We start from the raw sequence: 15,693 nt of genomic DNA on the forward strand, positions 1-15,693 counted from the left end.
TGAATTAAAAACATGGGTTAGATCTATCGTAAGAAAAACACAAACAGAGAAGGGTACAGATGTGTTAGTAAAACTCCTGATTGGGCACCAACTTCTTGCTCTGATAACTTGCAACTAAAAAGAAGGAATTAAGCATTTCTTTTGTTTTTCCTTTGATTATATTTGAGGGTAACCAAAGAACTCTAGATGATGAAGGAAAGCTCACTGTACAGAAGAATTTCAGCCAATAAATGTGGAGGATGGTGGAAAAGCCACCATTTTACCACTTCTAAGGAAATGCTGGATCAGGCGAGGATGAGCAATGCATGAAACCATTAGATGAAAGGCTGATGAGGAACCTGACAATGCAGGTATCAGGCTGCCACAACCTCAACTTCCTGCACGATCCTGGCGTCACTAATACTCGGTCATCCACACACTGTCGAGTACCCGGGTGTGAGGAGACATGAAGCTTACTGCGATGCCTACAGAGTTCACTTGCCAAAACGTCTAACCTGAATCTAGTCAAAGCTCTAGGGTCAACTTCCATTTACAGCAAAGATGAGGGACCGAGGAATAAACTAAATGACACCACAAGGGCTTCCAGAATGTGGGACAGTTAACAAAGGGCTTCCAGAATGTGGGATGGTTAATGAACAGCTGACCTGGTTTCTGCAACAAGTCACTGACTTGAAGTGAATGGGAGGCTGGGGAGAGGGTGGATGGCTCTCGATTAAGACAAGTAATACTCGACCCTGGTTTGTATCCTGATGGAACAGGTCATGTAAAATGACACTTGGGAGACAATCAGGGAGATGGGATTATAGCGGGGTATTGGGTGACACTGAGGAATTATCATTTGTTATTGTGATAATGGGATGTGTTGATGTAAAAAAAATTTTTAAACAGATGTGCACTGAAGTATGTAGGGGTGAAATGACACGATGCCTGACACGTGCTTTAAAATATCCTATCACCTAAAAACAATCATGGCAAAATATTGATAAATATGAATCTGGATAATGGGTACATATGGGGGGGGAGGTCATTCTAATGTTTTCTATGTTTAAATAAGTTTGACAATGTCAACTTTTTAAAAGCTCCTGATGTGGATCTGTGGTAACACTGAATTCACTTTCATATGTACATTCCATTTCCCATGTAAAGACACCGGATTTTGAACCGATACTCAGATGTTCACTGAATGAGTGGAAAAGGCATTTAAAAGAGTTTTCCTGTAGAAAGCCTTCACACACATGAATCCCAAAGTGTGCTCCAGGTACCAGAAGCTTTGGTATCACCTGATTACTTGTCAAGAAATGCAAGAACCCTCATTGAGTTCTTGAGCCTCACCCAAGACCCACTGCATCAGAAACTCTGTGGTGGGACCCAGCAAGGTGTATCTTAAGCCCCAGGTAATTCTGATGCAGGCTCCAGTTTGAGAGCCACTATTTCAACACACTGAGTCTTGGGAGATGCCTCTTCTTGAAGGACACCTAAAAAAGCTTTAATATTTAGGTACTACATTTAGGGGGAAAACCCAGCTTAGAGATAATTTTATAGACTTAAAACATTATAATATTTTGCATGGATGGGAAAAAATATTTCAAAACACTGCTGTCCATCATTCCACATTCCCGGCTATTGAAATTTAAAAAAGAATTTATGCGGCGCTTTGTTTACAAAATAGTTACTGGTCATCACGGCACGTTTGTGCAGGACGTGGGTGTTTTGTGTTGTGATGACCCTTCATACAGATGGCCAGCAGGTGTTTGTCAACCAGGAACCAGACGGAACAGTTTGTCTTTGAGAAGCAGTTGAGCGAGTTAGCTCAGCGGGCTACGGTGTAGCATTGCCCCAAGGTCAGGGTTCCAAACTCCACTTAGATCAGACAGCTTCACTTCATAATGGAGCCCTAACTACAGGCCTAGCATCTATATGGCACCACATGCAGGAGGAGCCCTGTCCACCAGGCTAGAGAGTGGGAGGACTGCAAATCCAGGGCGAGGAGGACAGCTGAGTCCAACGGTAGGACCACAGAGTTACTTTCAACAGATCCAGTGCATCTGCTATCACAAATAAATAAATACAAAGGCTGCCCCACAATGAACAGACTTATTCCCTGGTCAACAGGAGTATGGATTTCACCCAGGGATTCATGGGTCATCTGAGCATTTACAGAAATCTCACTGCCAACTGTGCTTCCTTGATCTTGTCCAGTGGTCATCTACATCAGAAGCACCTGGAAGGCTTGGTCAAAATGGGCTACTGGGCCACGGCCCTGGCGTTCCTGATTCTGTAGGAGATTCTGCACATTTAACAACTACTCAGGGGATGCTGATATTGCTGGGCCAGGGACCACACTTGGAGAACAGCTTTCTAGACTTGATCCTGCACCTGAATTCCACTGGATTCATTCCTTTTAATGGCGAGTTAGTTCCTTATCAGCAGAGACTTTGCCTTCCCCATAGTCTATAAAACTAAGTATTGGGCTCGGAAAACCAACCTGTGACACATCAAGAAGATGAAGTGGGCGTAGACTTGAAATGCAAAAGTTCTTTAAGCATGTCGGGCTGGGCCAGTGGCAGCAGGGCCTTGCTCCCATCCTCAAAAGCTGACACTGTATTCCTGCAGCCCTTTCTCAGATGAATTCTACAGAACAACACAGAAGACCTGGGTGCATGTGTGCATGCGTGCGTGCATGTTCCCAGGCCAGCTTTGGCCACACGTACAAACGGTCCCCAGCACTTGAGACTCCTCTCTCCCCAGTCCAACCTTACCTGCCTGCCACCCTCCCTGTGCTAGGATGTCAGTTGTTCACCTGTATGGAAATGACAGCTGCTTGTCACGGTCTACATGAGAGGCCTCTCTTGCCGCGGTAACTAGCACGCCGTTTCCAAAGCTGTCATTCTCTGGTGTCAGCACAACCCACTGTTCAAAGATTTGCTGTGACATGAACCAGGCAGCGCCGTGACTGTCATCGTCACGGACTCCTCTGTGCTCCGACACCGATGGCAGCTGCTCGGCGCCCAGGGTTTGTTTCACCCAATTATTTGTTTGTCACTTGGAAGCCCAAGATGTCGAGCAGGTACTGGAGAGGTATTTTTGGCCTGATGCACCGGCAGAAAGCATAATGAGGCCCTCAGGTGAAGGTCTATTTTGTCAGTTAGGTGGTAGGATGATGTGCAGCTGAGAAGCCGGAGTAGCAATTAGGATATTTGAATAAGATAAGATACCTGGCAGGATGCTGAGAAGGCTCAGAAAGTCCGCCTTAACTTTTAAAATGCTGAAAAACCCTCGGAGTAGGCAGTTTTCAAGTTTGTCCTGGAGCGAATACCGGAGGAGGAGGAGACAGGAGAGCTCCTTCCTCCACCCAGAGGCCCTGAGAAGGAAAGGGCTGAAACCAGGCACCAGCCTGACCCAAGGTGTGTCCTGGGCGGGTGAGGTTCTGGCCAAACAGGGGTCCTGGGTCATCTGGGCAAATATCAGTTGCCCCCAGGAGGCGAGGCCAAAGTGGAGATGGAGCGCCATCTTCTAACCAGTTCTCCCCAAGTTTCCTATTTAAGTCAGGGCTTTGCACTTCCCACGGGAGCAGAAATGAAATTGATGTGATGTCTAACATCTTGGGAAAAGGCCATTGACAGGGCAATGTGGCCCCTACAGCCAAGTGCAAAAACCAAACCCACATCATTTAGTTTGATTAGATATTTGACCAAAGCCCACAGCAGCAGCGCCCCTGCTTCTAATCCAGGAATCGGTGTCTCAGACTCTCAGTGTCTCATCAGTGGCGTTCTTCCCTTCCACAGCCATCAGTCTCGGAAAATAAGGGCGATGGTCCAGACAAACCGAATTCTTCTGAACAACAGGCGATGGCTCTGTTAACCATAAAATGAACACAGCACCTCCTCGAATGCACTCACAGTTTTAGTCTGTGCCAGCTCTTGGGCAATGGCAAGACACTGAAAGTACTGTTTCTTTACTCTGAAACAAACCTTTCCCCAACAGACACGAGAAGCCTGTGAAGAAAGCTAAAATCCAGCAAACCGCAAGTGCCGTACTGGGAGAAGAAGTTGATATTATCACCACCTCGTAGCAAATGAAAAGTAGGAAGGAAGACTGCTTCAGTCAAGGAGGCCTAGATTAACTTTTGAAGAAGCAGAGCTCTGATGAATTGCTTGGTGCAGACTCTGCTGACAGCTGAAAACAGATGGCGAGGTGGTGACATTCTCTTGATGATCGAGAATGGTCCATCCAAGCCTCGTTTCAATTCACAGTTGGTAAAATGAGTCACTCTGTAGAAAAAGACGCCTCTTGCCAGCTTGCCTCCGGGCTCTTCAAGGCAGGGCCTTGCTCTGCTATGGAGCCCTCAGCCCTACCTTCTTCTAACCCGTAGCAATCCCGGCCTTGGAACCGGTCAATCATTCAAGTCAAGTACAAGGGAACCGGCAGCTAGGTTCTCTATACTCTGGGCTTTTATAAACATTTACTAAGCAGATAAAACACCTCTTTTAACACCACTCCAAATACAAACCCGCAGAGGAAGAGGACTCTGCATTGTTATTCTAATTCTGGAGGGAGGTTAATACCTAACAGCTGGTAGCATCTCACTCTCTCCCCTCCCCTCCCCTCCCGCTCCCCCCTGAGGCTCTACCCCTTCCTGCCTCTCAGATGCTTCCCATAGAGATGGAATCTCCAGGAGTGAAGAGAGGTTTCTGCCGCCCTATCCTTGCTCGTAAGTTCAGGACTGAAGTCATGACACTCCTGCCAAATGCAAGTGTCCACAGTCTCATTCACAGCTCTCTGGGAAATATATGCCCTCTGCACAAGCTTCAGGCTCTAGAAGGACCTAGAACACTCCAAAGCAAACTCTGGCCTTTGGACCAGGATGGGATCTTGGAGTCTACCCAACTTTCTCAAGTTAACGAGAAAACCTCGTCTAATAGAGTGATTTGCTCGTGGTTACAAGCAGACCAGCTCAGACTTGAGCCTGGATCTTCTATAACTAAAAGCTGTGGTACATCCTGCCACCTCCGTGCAGTATGCCAACCTGGCAAACATTTAAGCAACAAAATCTAACTGAGGAAACATGAAATCAAGAGGCCCTATTGAGAGGCGATACACAGACCTTTACAATTCTCCCCCAAATCTTTTCAATAGCTTAACTAATTTAACAAAAAAGACAGCATCAATTTTTACAATGGAAAGTTCTAAGGGGCAGGTTTTAGTCTCACTGGGAGCACAAGCTGGCACGTGTGCCCACAGAGCCCCTCTCTGAAAGGGTGACATCGTCTGCAGTCTGAGGGCTGGTCTGTTTCTGGTTTGCTGACCCGTCAGGGCTCACCTTGGATCAGCTTTTCCCTCCTAAAAAGGTCTTAAGGCTTCTTTCCCATTACACCATTTAAAAAGCCTCTTTTCGGGCCTCCCTGGTGGCGCAGTGGTTGAGAATCTGCCTGCCAATGCAGGGGACACGGGTTCGAGCCCTGGTCTGGGAAGATCCCACATGCCACGGAGCAACTGAGCCCGTGAGCCACAATTACTGAGCCTGCGCGTCTGGAGCCTGTGCTCCGCAACAAGAGAGGCCGCGACAGTGAGAGGCCCGTGCACCGCGATGAAGAGTGGCCCCCGCTTGCCACAACTAGAGAAAGCCCTCGCACAGAAACGAAGACCCAACACAGCCATAAATAAATAAAAAAAAGATTAAAAAAAAAAAAGTCTCTTTTCGAATCTTAAAATATATTAAACTCTTATGCTTCTGGTCATTATGTTTAATGCGATCTGTTCACTGCTGTATCTCCTGTGCCTTTTACGGAGTCAGCGCTCAATAATAATTTTTTTAAAGATTTTTTTTGATGTGGACCAATTTTAAAGTCTTTATTGAATTTGTTACAATATTGCTTCTGTTTTATGTTTTGGTTTTTTGTCTGTGAGGCATGTGGGGTCTTAGCTCCCCGACCAGGGAGACCCACACCCCCTGCATTGGAAAGCGAAGTCTTAACCACTGGACTGCCGGGGAACTCCCTCTGTAATAATTGCTGAACAAAAGAATTCATTTCAATATGGCTTCCACTTTCTGCCAACTGAAGGAAGAAACGGAATGAACCCTGACGTCATTCACTTCACAGATGACAAATCCGACCTCAGAGGAAGACTCCTTGTCAAACCCAAGTCTATGGATGAAGTTCATGGATAAAGAAGCCCTCAGAGATCAGCCCAAGAAGTCCAGCACAGGACAGTCCACACTTGGAAAAATCAAAAACTGATATAAAACCAAAGGAATTACATGGCTGGGCTTCTGGTGAGAGGAGCTTTACTATGGAAAAGCCTTCCCCGGCTGTAAACACATAATGAGAAAATGATGTAATCTTGGCTAAAATTAGGTTTCAGTGTTACTCTTCTGAGAGATGTGAAAGGTGATAGATAAGAGGGGGAAATGTTTTCCAAGTGGGTTTTAAAGGCATCGCAATCTAACCGCCTCCCACATCAGCCTATTAACACGCACACTTGAGACATTTCCCTCTCCAAAAGGACTCTTAGAGAAAGCAATGATGTGCTCTCCACCTCCTCCTCTATAAGACAAGGTTTATGAGGGTCAGAAAAGATTTGAGCACCCACAGAACATTACTCCTTATTTAACTGGCGCCCCCTCCCACCTCGGCGGCATGGATTGGCCTCATGCTTACATCATCGGTTGCTAGGGAAATGCCCCTGCTGGAAAATCCTAAATCACTTCTAATAAAATCTGGCTGAAGAGTAACAATCGGTCCACTTACAGGCACAAGAATGGGCGTGGAGAGTGGAAATATGGAAACATGTCTTAGTAGAAGGGAAGGAAATCAGAGATGTCTAAAGTTGAGCATCGCTGCAATGCAGTCACCGTGATGCTTTTGGCAGCACCTGCTCAGATCACGGTGGGCATCCTGGAATGCCAGGAAGACCTGGATGAGACCCCCCCACTGTCAAGAGAATGTTCCTACTAACCTCCAGGGAGCATAGAATACCTGGGGACGGCACGGTGGAAAAAGTGCTAGGGACTTGTTCTGGCCAATGAGATGGCTGGAAATGCCCAACACCACAGCCAAGCTGAAACCTTAAAGAGGTGTTCTATGATTCTGTCTCTACTCTTTTCCTTTTACTAAGATAACCACGATGAGGGCTGCTTCTCTAGCCTGGGTCCCAGAATAAAAACAAGGGGAACCACAGCTGGTCCGCAGCTGACACCTGATATGAGACCTTTGTTGCTGTAAGCTCTGCAGCATAATGTGCCAAAGCAGATGAACAGAGGCCCTATTAAGGGACACAGAAGGGCAAAGACATCTCTCCAGAACAGCCATGCCAGTGCACTGGGTGCTGAACACTGGTAGAAGATTTATAAGAGGGACTTCCCTGGTGGCGCAGTGGTTAAGAATCCGCCGGCCAATGCAGGGGACACAGGTTCGAGCCCTGGTCTGGCAAGATCCCGCGTGCCACGGAGCAACTAAGCCCGTGCGCCACAACTACTGAGCCTGCGCTCTAGGGCCCGCGAGCCACAACTACTGAAGACCGCGTGCCACAACTACTGAAGCCCGCGCGCCTAGAGCCCCTGATCCGCAGCAAGAGAAGCTACCGCAGTGAGAAGCCTGCGCACCACAATGAAGAGTAGCCCCCCGCTCGGTGCAACTAGAGAAAGCCCGCGCGCAGCAATGAAGACCCAACGCAACCAAAAATAAATAAATTAAAAAAAAAAGATTTATAAGAGAAAAGCACGTGGAACACGGCAGCTCTTCGCCCTAAGCTATTCTAGTGAACACAATATTAAATTTTATGTATTTATTTATGTATTTTTTGGCCATGTGGCTTGTGGGATCTCAGTTCCCCGACCAGGTATTGAACCTGGGCCATGGCAGTGAAAGCTCGGAATCCTGCCCTCTAGGCCACCAGGGAACTCCCAATATTAATTTTTCTACTCCTGGATTCAGTTAACGCTGCGAGGTTTGCTCAAATGGAGAATTCTGCACATCACACACACAGTGACCTGACAGAGCACCTCCCTAAGGATTGGCCCCTTCCACTCCTACCCACAGGCTTCAGGAATCGGTGAGAAAGCATTTCTAGGAGGGGAACCAGAGGCACAACCACTTATGGACAGCTTTCCACTTGGAGGTAAAATGAACCTCCAAATACCAGTTGATGGGCCACCTTACATAAGCAGGCTTTAGAATGCACTTTCCCAGCAAGTCCAGACACCCAGGCAATTGATGGAAGTCAAGCCTATGGGTTGAGGGGGGGGGGAGTGGTATAGAATATCTGAATTCGGGCCCAGGATCTCTTTGGTGAATTCACGAAGTGGGTCCTCAATTGAGAGCCCCTTCTACTTTCTTAAAGCATAGACTGGGCAAGTAGGTAAAAGATTTTGATGGTTGCCCCAGGCTAAATCAAAGACAGCTGAGCAAAAAGTTCAGGCACCATGAAATTAATAAGATCCCTGTTGCACCCACTCCACCAGAGGTTCAAGAATAAACTGGTAAAAATTCGAAATGCATGGAGATCACTTGAGTGGGAATCAATCATTCCTCCACTGAAAAATTTTGACATTTCCTTATACAGCATATTCACTGGATTCATAATTCACCGAAGTTGCTTCCTGAGACTGAGCGTTGCTGGACTTTCTGAGTAATTGAGACAAATTTTGTTTGTAAAATAAATTCCAGGCAAGTGCATGTTTGACTTACGCACAGGAAAGGAAAGAATTCTTATGTAAGCTGCAACACAATAGAGTTTTATCTTATCTGAGGAACTTATTGCCGCTCGCCTGTGTGTGTTTTACTGCCAAAATAAAATAAATTGAATCAGCTCACACATGATAACATGCTCTTTCCTAACTCATACTAATTGCCTGGCTAATTGATGTTTGTTGAACTTTCTCCATTTCATTGAGTGATTAGGTACAAAGCTAACAGTTGACATCTGTAGGCGCTTAACTGGCGTCTGTAATTACTGTTAATGTTAAATAATTGTTAGTTAATTGGAGTGGTAACTGAGTGAATGGAATCCAGATTGTGAAGCAAAAAAGAAACCTAGTTAAATAAACATACATTTTCAGAGAAAACAACATTTTTGTGCAGTTGTCAGAAACCAGAAATAATCCAGAGGCCATGGGATAGCCACCAGCTTCCTCCATGCAGGAAACTCTCCAGGCCTGAGGCTGACCCCATGCACTTGAAGGTTGTTACCAGTGAGGAGGCCCTTTGTCATTTAACGGTTCTCATTAAAGACTCTCCAGAACTGATCTGATATTTTTTGTGCCAAGTGTCTACTATGAATGTAGATTACTTTCTGAGACAGCGAATTTGACATCATTGCCTAAACGAAGCACTAAATATGAACAGAATGAAAAGTGATGCTGATCAACATTCAAGCTTCTTTGCTAATATTGCCAAGTATGGAGAAAAGTCTTTCCAAGAACAGCAGCAATCAATCAATAAAGTAAGGGAAGAGCTTTTTAGTGGGCTCAAAAATAAACAGTGGCATGTGATCATCCGACTAAAAGAATGTTACCCTGTAATCTGCTCCAGTTCACAGAGGCGCTCAGGACCAGGAGATCTGGCCTACTTTTATCTGGAAAAGTGGCATCGCTGTCAAAGTTCTACTCCAAAGACACCATCAAGATCAATTCAAATGCTCGGAATATCTTCCACCCCTTGAGCTAAAATTCCAGTAAGGGGATCCAACATTTACCCAGGATTCCCCACCATACTCACGAACAAGGTCAGGGAGAGACCAGGTAGCAGTTGATGGAAAAATATCTGGAGGGAAACACTTTCTGACCACATGGAATCTTTTTAGACCCTTCCCGGTGGTTTCACACTAAGAATACAAGGCTTCTGTTTCCAAGAATTCTCAAGGAATAATTCTATACAACAAATTCCGTATGTAAGAGTCTGGCTCCTACAGGAAGGTCAATTTCCATCACAAAAGGAGCTGATTACGTGTTCTCTGAAGGGTGGAGTAGGAGGGAAAACCCAACCACTCACAACTCCTTTGTCTTGAATCAAGCACCAATTACCCTTCAATAGTATTTCCCCTGTATCAGACATCTCTATCCTCTAAAGACCCAAGAAAATGCTCTGAAACTATAAAAAGGATCCAGAGAAGGAAAAATAAAGAATGAGTGACAGTGCAACTTTCCCTTATGTAGGATTTAAGACAGTACAAAAATGGGACTAATTTATAGAGGCTAAAATGGGCTCAGTTTACTCTTCTGCACGTGGGGAATAAGCTTTATGTCATGTTCTCCTTACAACGAAACCCAAGACACTACAAGGAATTGTAAAATGATCTCCATATTTTTATTATAATTGGATTTTAAACTCTATATCTTTTTTTTTTTTTTTTAAAGAAAGCTATCCCACACTCGATTGCATTGTTTTCACTTACATAGAAAGCACAGAATTGTTTTAGGGGAGGGGCCTTGGTGGTAACATAACTCTTACCTTTACTTGTCACCAGACCAAGGAATTCCCCCTTTATGTCTAAACTTGATGAATGAAGTGAGATCATCGCCATGAAAGATTTTATTACGTACTCAGTTACTGAACCTCAACCCACCAAGCAGCATCTCTAGTAACTTTTTTCTCACTTCATCTCAAATCTCAACCAATTTTTTAGCCAGGTTTTCCTTCTATGCTGGTGATAAAACCATATTGTCAAAGATACCCAAAAGCCCTACTAATCTAAAGGCTCCAACCTCATCTGTGTCCCATGGAAACCCTCAGCACAAAATCGACCCCAAGAAGAGGCCTGTGCATCCACTAGTAGGTCTGGTGGGGCCTGGGAAGGGAAAACCAGCCCTGGTCGGAGAGAGCTCAAGGTGGCCCCAGTGTTCCGTCTGGCACTCATCATGGTGAGTGAGTGTCCACCAGAGTCCCCACGGCTGACCTGGGGGAGGGGAGGTGGGATCCTACCTGGGAGGGTGGGTGGCTGCTCCTTTGCTGTATACGTTTCAGTAGACGGGGGTGCTCACGGCAGAAGGGAGCACAAATCAGAGGCCTCATCCCTACCTGGGTCATTCCCCACCCCAGCTATTTGGAAACACGCAGCTCTATCACAGTTAGCTCAGGGCTCCTCTCCCCAGGAGGGCCGACATTACCACGAGACGAAGGTGAAGGCCAGAGAAGGGGTGAGAGTGCAGGGGTGAAGTACACCACCTGGCCCCTCTCATCTGCAACTTGCCTTAGCTGCAGGACAGATCCTGGAAAAGAGGCAATTCAGGGCCTTTTCTCTACCCCTAAACTAGACCGTGGACCTACACCAGGGCTGGCAGGATAGTCATGTCTACTAAGTACTCATTTTCTGCATTTCTGCCTATATATGAAAGTGGCAAAACCCCTGAGAAGTAGAACCTAGAGTAGGTAAAGAAGGGTAATAAATACTGGCTGGACACACTGAATTGACTGACGAGTCAGTTCCTTTTAAGGATAAACAGTCTAGAATTTGGGGTACAAATTCTACTGCTCCTACAGCAGTTCAACCAACTAAATATGGACAAGAACTTAGTCTCTCTCTGTGTGTCTCTGTCTCACTGGGAAAATTAATTTTTTCTTTGGCAGATGGTTGAGTCACAAAGACAGAAGGATTCATAAAATCCACATGAATATCCTGTAAACATTTAAACACATAAAGATTAAATAAGGCAACCATGACCTTGATTAAAGTTAAACTATTTTTTTATGTCTCCAACCCTAAGCCCTGCAACTTGGAGGTTCATCTCCCCGCCCCTCTGGACAAGCTCAGTTCTCACTGGGCATGTCGTGTGTACATGCAAGCATGCAACGTTTGATTAATTTGTTTCAAAGTGGGAAATAAAAGGCGTCAGAAGGAAACAACGATTCGGAACACCTAAACACAAAAATCTTGCTGGTCCTCTATTAAATTGGACAGACTCTACAACACAGAGAGAGTCCAAATGAAATCAAACAGGCAGAGGGGATATAAAATGTGTTCATGGCACCTACTCTGCTTCAGCCCCTCCCCCCTTCCCCAGCTAACTGTTTTATCCCCACCAGCGACGTCGGCCCAGGACTAGGTTTTGCCATGATTGAAAATTCTGACCTAAAGAGGCGAAACGACTTATTCCAGCTCACCAACAGACTGATGGGACTTGAGCCACGGCCCCTGCTGCTTCAGCCAGAGCTGCATCCCCCAACCGCCCAGCCCGACATCAAAGCTGCGCACCCCCCGCCCGCCCGGCCGGCCCCACCACAATCAGCTTGTGAGATTAGCACTGCCCTCCCACAGTGAAATTTTATGGACCGAATCTGCCTGCCACCGGGCTCCGCAGCGTAATCTCACCAGCAGCTGAAAGCCACACTTCTGGAAGGCCAGAGCCCGGTGGGGCTCCTGAGAGGGAGAGGTGATGTGTAGCTTTAAACATTTGGAGGAGGAGGAATACACGTGTCAGCTTCCCTGCACTCTTGTCAGACTGTTCAATAAGCCGAGGCTTTGAAGATCTTCCCAGTGGTGTTTGTTACCTGGTATAAATTTGCCCTTTCTTACATTGCTTTTTATTGCTCTTGGCTAAGAATACTGGACAGAGACGGGAGACCCGACTTGCAGGCGGGCAGGCTGCTTTGCAGGAGAACTTGAACTTGATGTGCATGAAGCTGACAGTTCCTTGAAGGCCTTGTCAACCATCCATCCAGTAAACACTGCCACTACCCAGAGTAAAAACAGACCCAAACCCACATGCACATAGCAAGACTCTCTGCACCTGTCTTGAAGCAATTATTGACATGATCACTATACAATGAATCTCTTTTTTGAACTTGTTTTCCTGATATTTAGCAGTTTGAATACTAATCCCCTTAACAAAACTGCCCCCATGCTTCCCCCCTCCCCGGCCCCCCCTTAATCTCTTTCTCTCCAGGGAGGAGGGCGGGTGCTGGATACCAGTCCGTCTACTTTGCAGCACCTGGATTTGCACTGATTCCGGCTCTTGTCATTCATGTTACCAACAGGAATTAGCATAAGGCATTAAGGGGAAACTCTGGAGGAGAAAAGAAAGGCCATTTTGATGGAAATAAGGGGCAAAGGAATAATCTGCCATCAACTAAAATGCTTATTTGTGTATGGTTTCCCAAGCAAAGCTTAGCAAAAAGCCTATGTTGATTTTAGTGTACACAAAGAAACCTTAATCCTTTCAAGGCAACTAAATCACCCCCAGAAAAGCAGCTCAGAAAAAAGGCACTCTGTCAGGATGACTATTCACAACCAAATAGATGCCACAAATCACACTCTGTAAGTAAACAAAAATAAGAATGTGGGAGACATTTGATTGGAAAAGGGAGAGGGGCCAGGGGAGCAGGAGGGAAGAGGCAGAGGGACGAGGACGATGGTCGGCATCAATCACTCCTCCTCGGCCCTGAAGGGAGCCTTTCAGCCCCATGAGGGCAGCGGGGCCTGAATGCAGGTCCCAGAGCCAACTCTCCTGCCAGGCCTGATCCCAGAGAGGGGAAACACATTCCAAAACTTTACAGCAAGTTAGCAAAAGAGAGGCACAGTCATGTGGGCTGGAGGTCCCGGGGAGGGGGTGGGGCAGGGTGCCACTGAAACACAGAGGACCTCCTTTTGGTGAACTGTCCTGCCTCAGGCTCCTCCTCCTCCTATCTCGCAGGGACACACAACCATCTACCCAACCTCTTCCCTCATCAAAATGAGCAATAAACAATTATGTATCTTTCCATTTGAGCCCTGTACACTGTGAACTGCAGCGTATCTTCTTTTATTGGGCTTTAGCATTATGGACAACAAATTTATACAAACTTTCAGTCCATCAAAATATATGATGAAACATAAAACTGGAATACTCCATTATGCAATAAAAAAAGATAAAATTCAATATGACAATAATTCTGGGAGTAACAGCAATCACATAAGCATATACACCTAAAGGGAACTCTAAACATAATGTACTATTTAAAGCTGCAGTTGGTTCAAATTCTAAAATAATCTGGGAGCTCAAAATAACTGCACTTGGAAACATGTGTGACTAACCAGCTAGCAAAAATGCTAGCCAAGGCAACTACAGAATGCCAAGGTGGTTTCATATTTCACTTCATAAAGGCCCAACCCTGTTCAAGCTACCAAGTATCTTCCACGTAATACAGAACGAGACCACGACAGGACGCATACATTCTGTATTTAGCAATTACCACGCAAGCACCTACAACAGGTTCTACAGCGGAGAGAAAGAGACCAAATAATTTATATGATTTATACCTTTCAAAGTATACACCATTGTAAAGCCCATGATTAGAAGCTCCCTTAAATTTCATTATTTCCAACAATACTGCTACAAATGAAAACTGCCCAGAAACCTAATGGCAGTGATTTAAGATAAGTTTCCCCTTTATGTATTGCTATATCGTTAGCCTCTCTTACTCTATATTGCAGTTTGGAAGAAAGTAATGGGATGGCACGTATTTAAATTTTGCCCTCTTGATGGTTTATTAATTTTACAGAAAGCCCACAGCAGAGTAAGGCTTGGTTTATGACCATAATGCTGTGAATACTAAACATGCACTGATTATTAGAGTCTGTAGTACAAATCAGCGATTTATTGTTCTCCAACTGCTGGGTAGTTGATAAGTAAGAAAGTTAAGGCATCTTGAGAACTATTATTCTCCATTACCACTTCCTACATTAAATGAAAGTCGCACAGACAGTAGTAATGTCTTAGTCAAATCAATTTAAGTAAGGGTTCAATGTATTCTTTTAAAATAAACTGTTTTTGGATGCATCACAAAAGCACACAGATTCTGTCTCAAGCAAAAATACAAATTATGAACCGTAGCTCCAGAATGAAAAGGGAATGACCATTGTTCTTTATGCTTTCATCCCAACAACGGAGCAAATAGAAAAATAAGCTATTGCTCGGATTTAAGGAGTCTTACCTTTGTTTACAATAACAGTATTGAAGAGTTTTTCAGAGCTGGCATCTGAGGCCTGCAACACAAGAAGGGGAAAGAAAGCATTACTATTGTCATTAATTTTGTCATCACCATCATCATTACGATTATTTTAAATCAATTTTACTACGTTTTAGAAAAGCCTAAAAAGGAAAGTGGCAATTTCCCCCAATCCTCCATAAGGTGGTGCTGGTTGACTGCGTGAGCCAGACCTGCAGTGCAGCTATTTGCTGAAGGAAGAAAAAAATCTGATTTTAAAAACATGTCCTTATTAGACATATTATCTGTGCAAAACATATTTCTATGAGATAATACACAAAGCAATTCAGCTCATTCGCATAATGATTTTGCAATTTCATTGACAGATCATTATTTTGGAAACGGTACTTTTTTCGTATTTGCAGACATGCCATATTTTTCAATTTTCTCTCACAAACTAGAAATGCCTATTATTTAACGCTAAGCTTCTCCTCACTAAAAAGTGTCAACCAGCACTCCCTGAAATTCATTTTTAAAGATTTATCTGATGACCCCAAGATCCCTGCCCCCTGTGGTAACCAGGACGACCTTGGTGTTGAAATGAAAGCCAGCCGACCTGCCCAGCAATCCGACACTATACACACCATCAGCATTACTTCCTTTCCATTTTCTAGAAATCACGTCTGCTAATTATTACAGTGGCTCCAGGAACGTGAAATAAGCCTGTTTAAACAGCAAGAATACAGGCAATTTAAATTATACACTAATGTTCTGGAAAATCAACATGAAGTCT

The 15,693-nt window shown here is 45.0% G+C and overlaps 1 protein-coding gene across 3 annotated transcripts in view; it reads right to left on the bottom strand.

Annotated features, from left to right (window-relative positions):
* AUTS2 (activator of transcription and developmental regulator AUTS2) overlaps window positions 1-15,693 on the bottom strand; it is a 1,116,331-nt gene that overhangs the window by 69,030 nt on the left and 1,031,608 nt on the right. For all 3 annotated transcript variants that reach the window (XM_061208932.1, XM_061208931.1, XM_061208930.1), the window contains one exon: window positions 14,907-14,958. In XM_061208932.1, coding sequence (XP_061064915.1) covers window positions 14,907-14,958 — 52 coding nt within the window. The remainder of the gene's footprint in view (window positions 1-14,906; window positions 14,959-15,693) is intronic.

Source organism: Eubalaena glacialis, chromosome 13, assembly GCF_028564815.1.
Source record: "Eubalaena glacialis isolate mEubGla1 chromosome 13, mEubGla1.1.hap2.+ XY, whole genome shotgun sequence".
NCBI classification, from domain to species: domain Eukaryota; kingdom Metazoa; phylum Chordata; class Mammalia; order Artiodactyla; family Balaenidae; genus Eubalaena; species Eubalaena glacialis.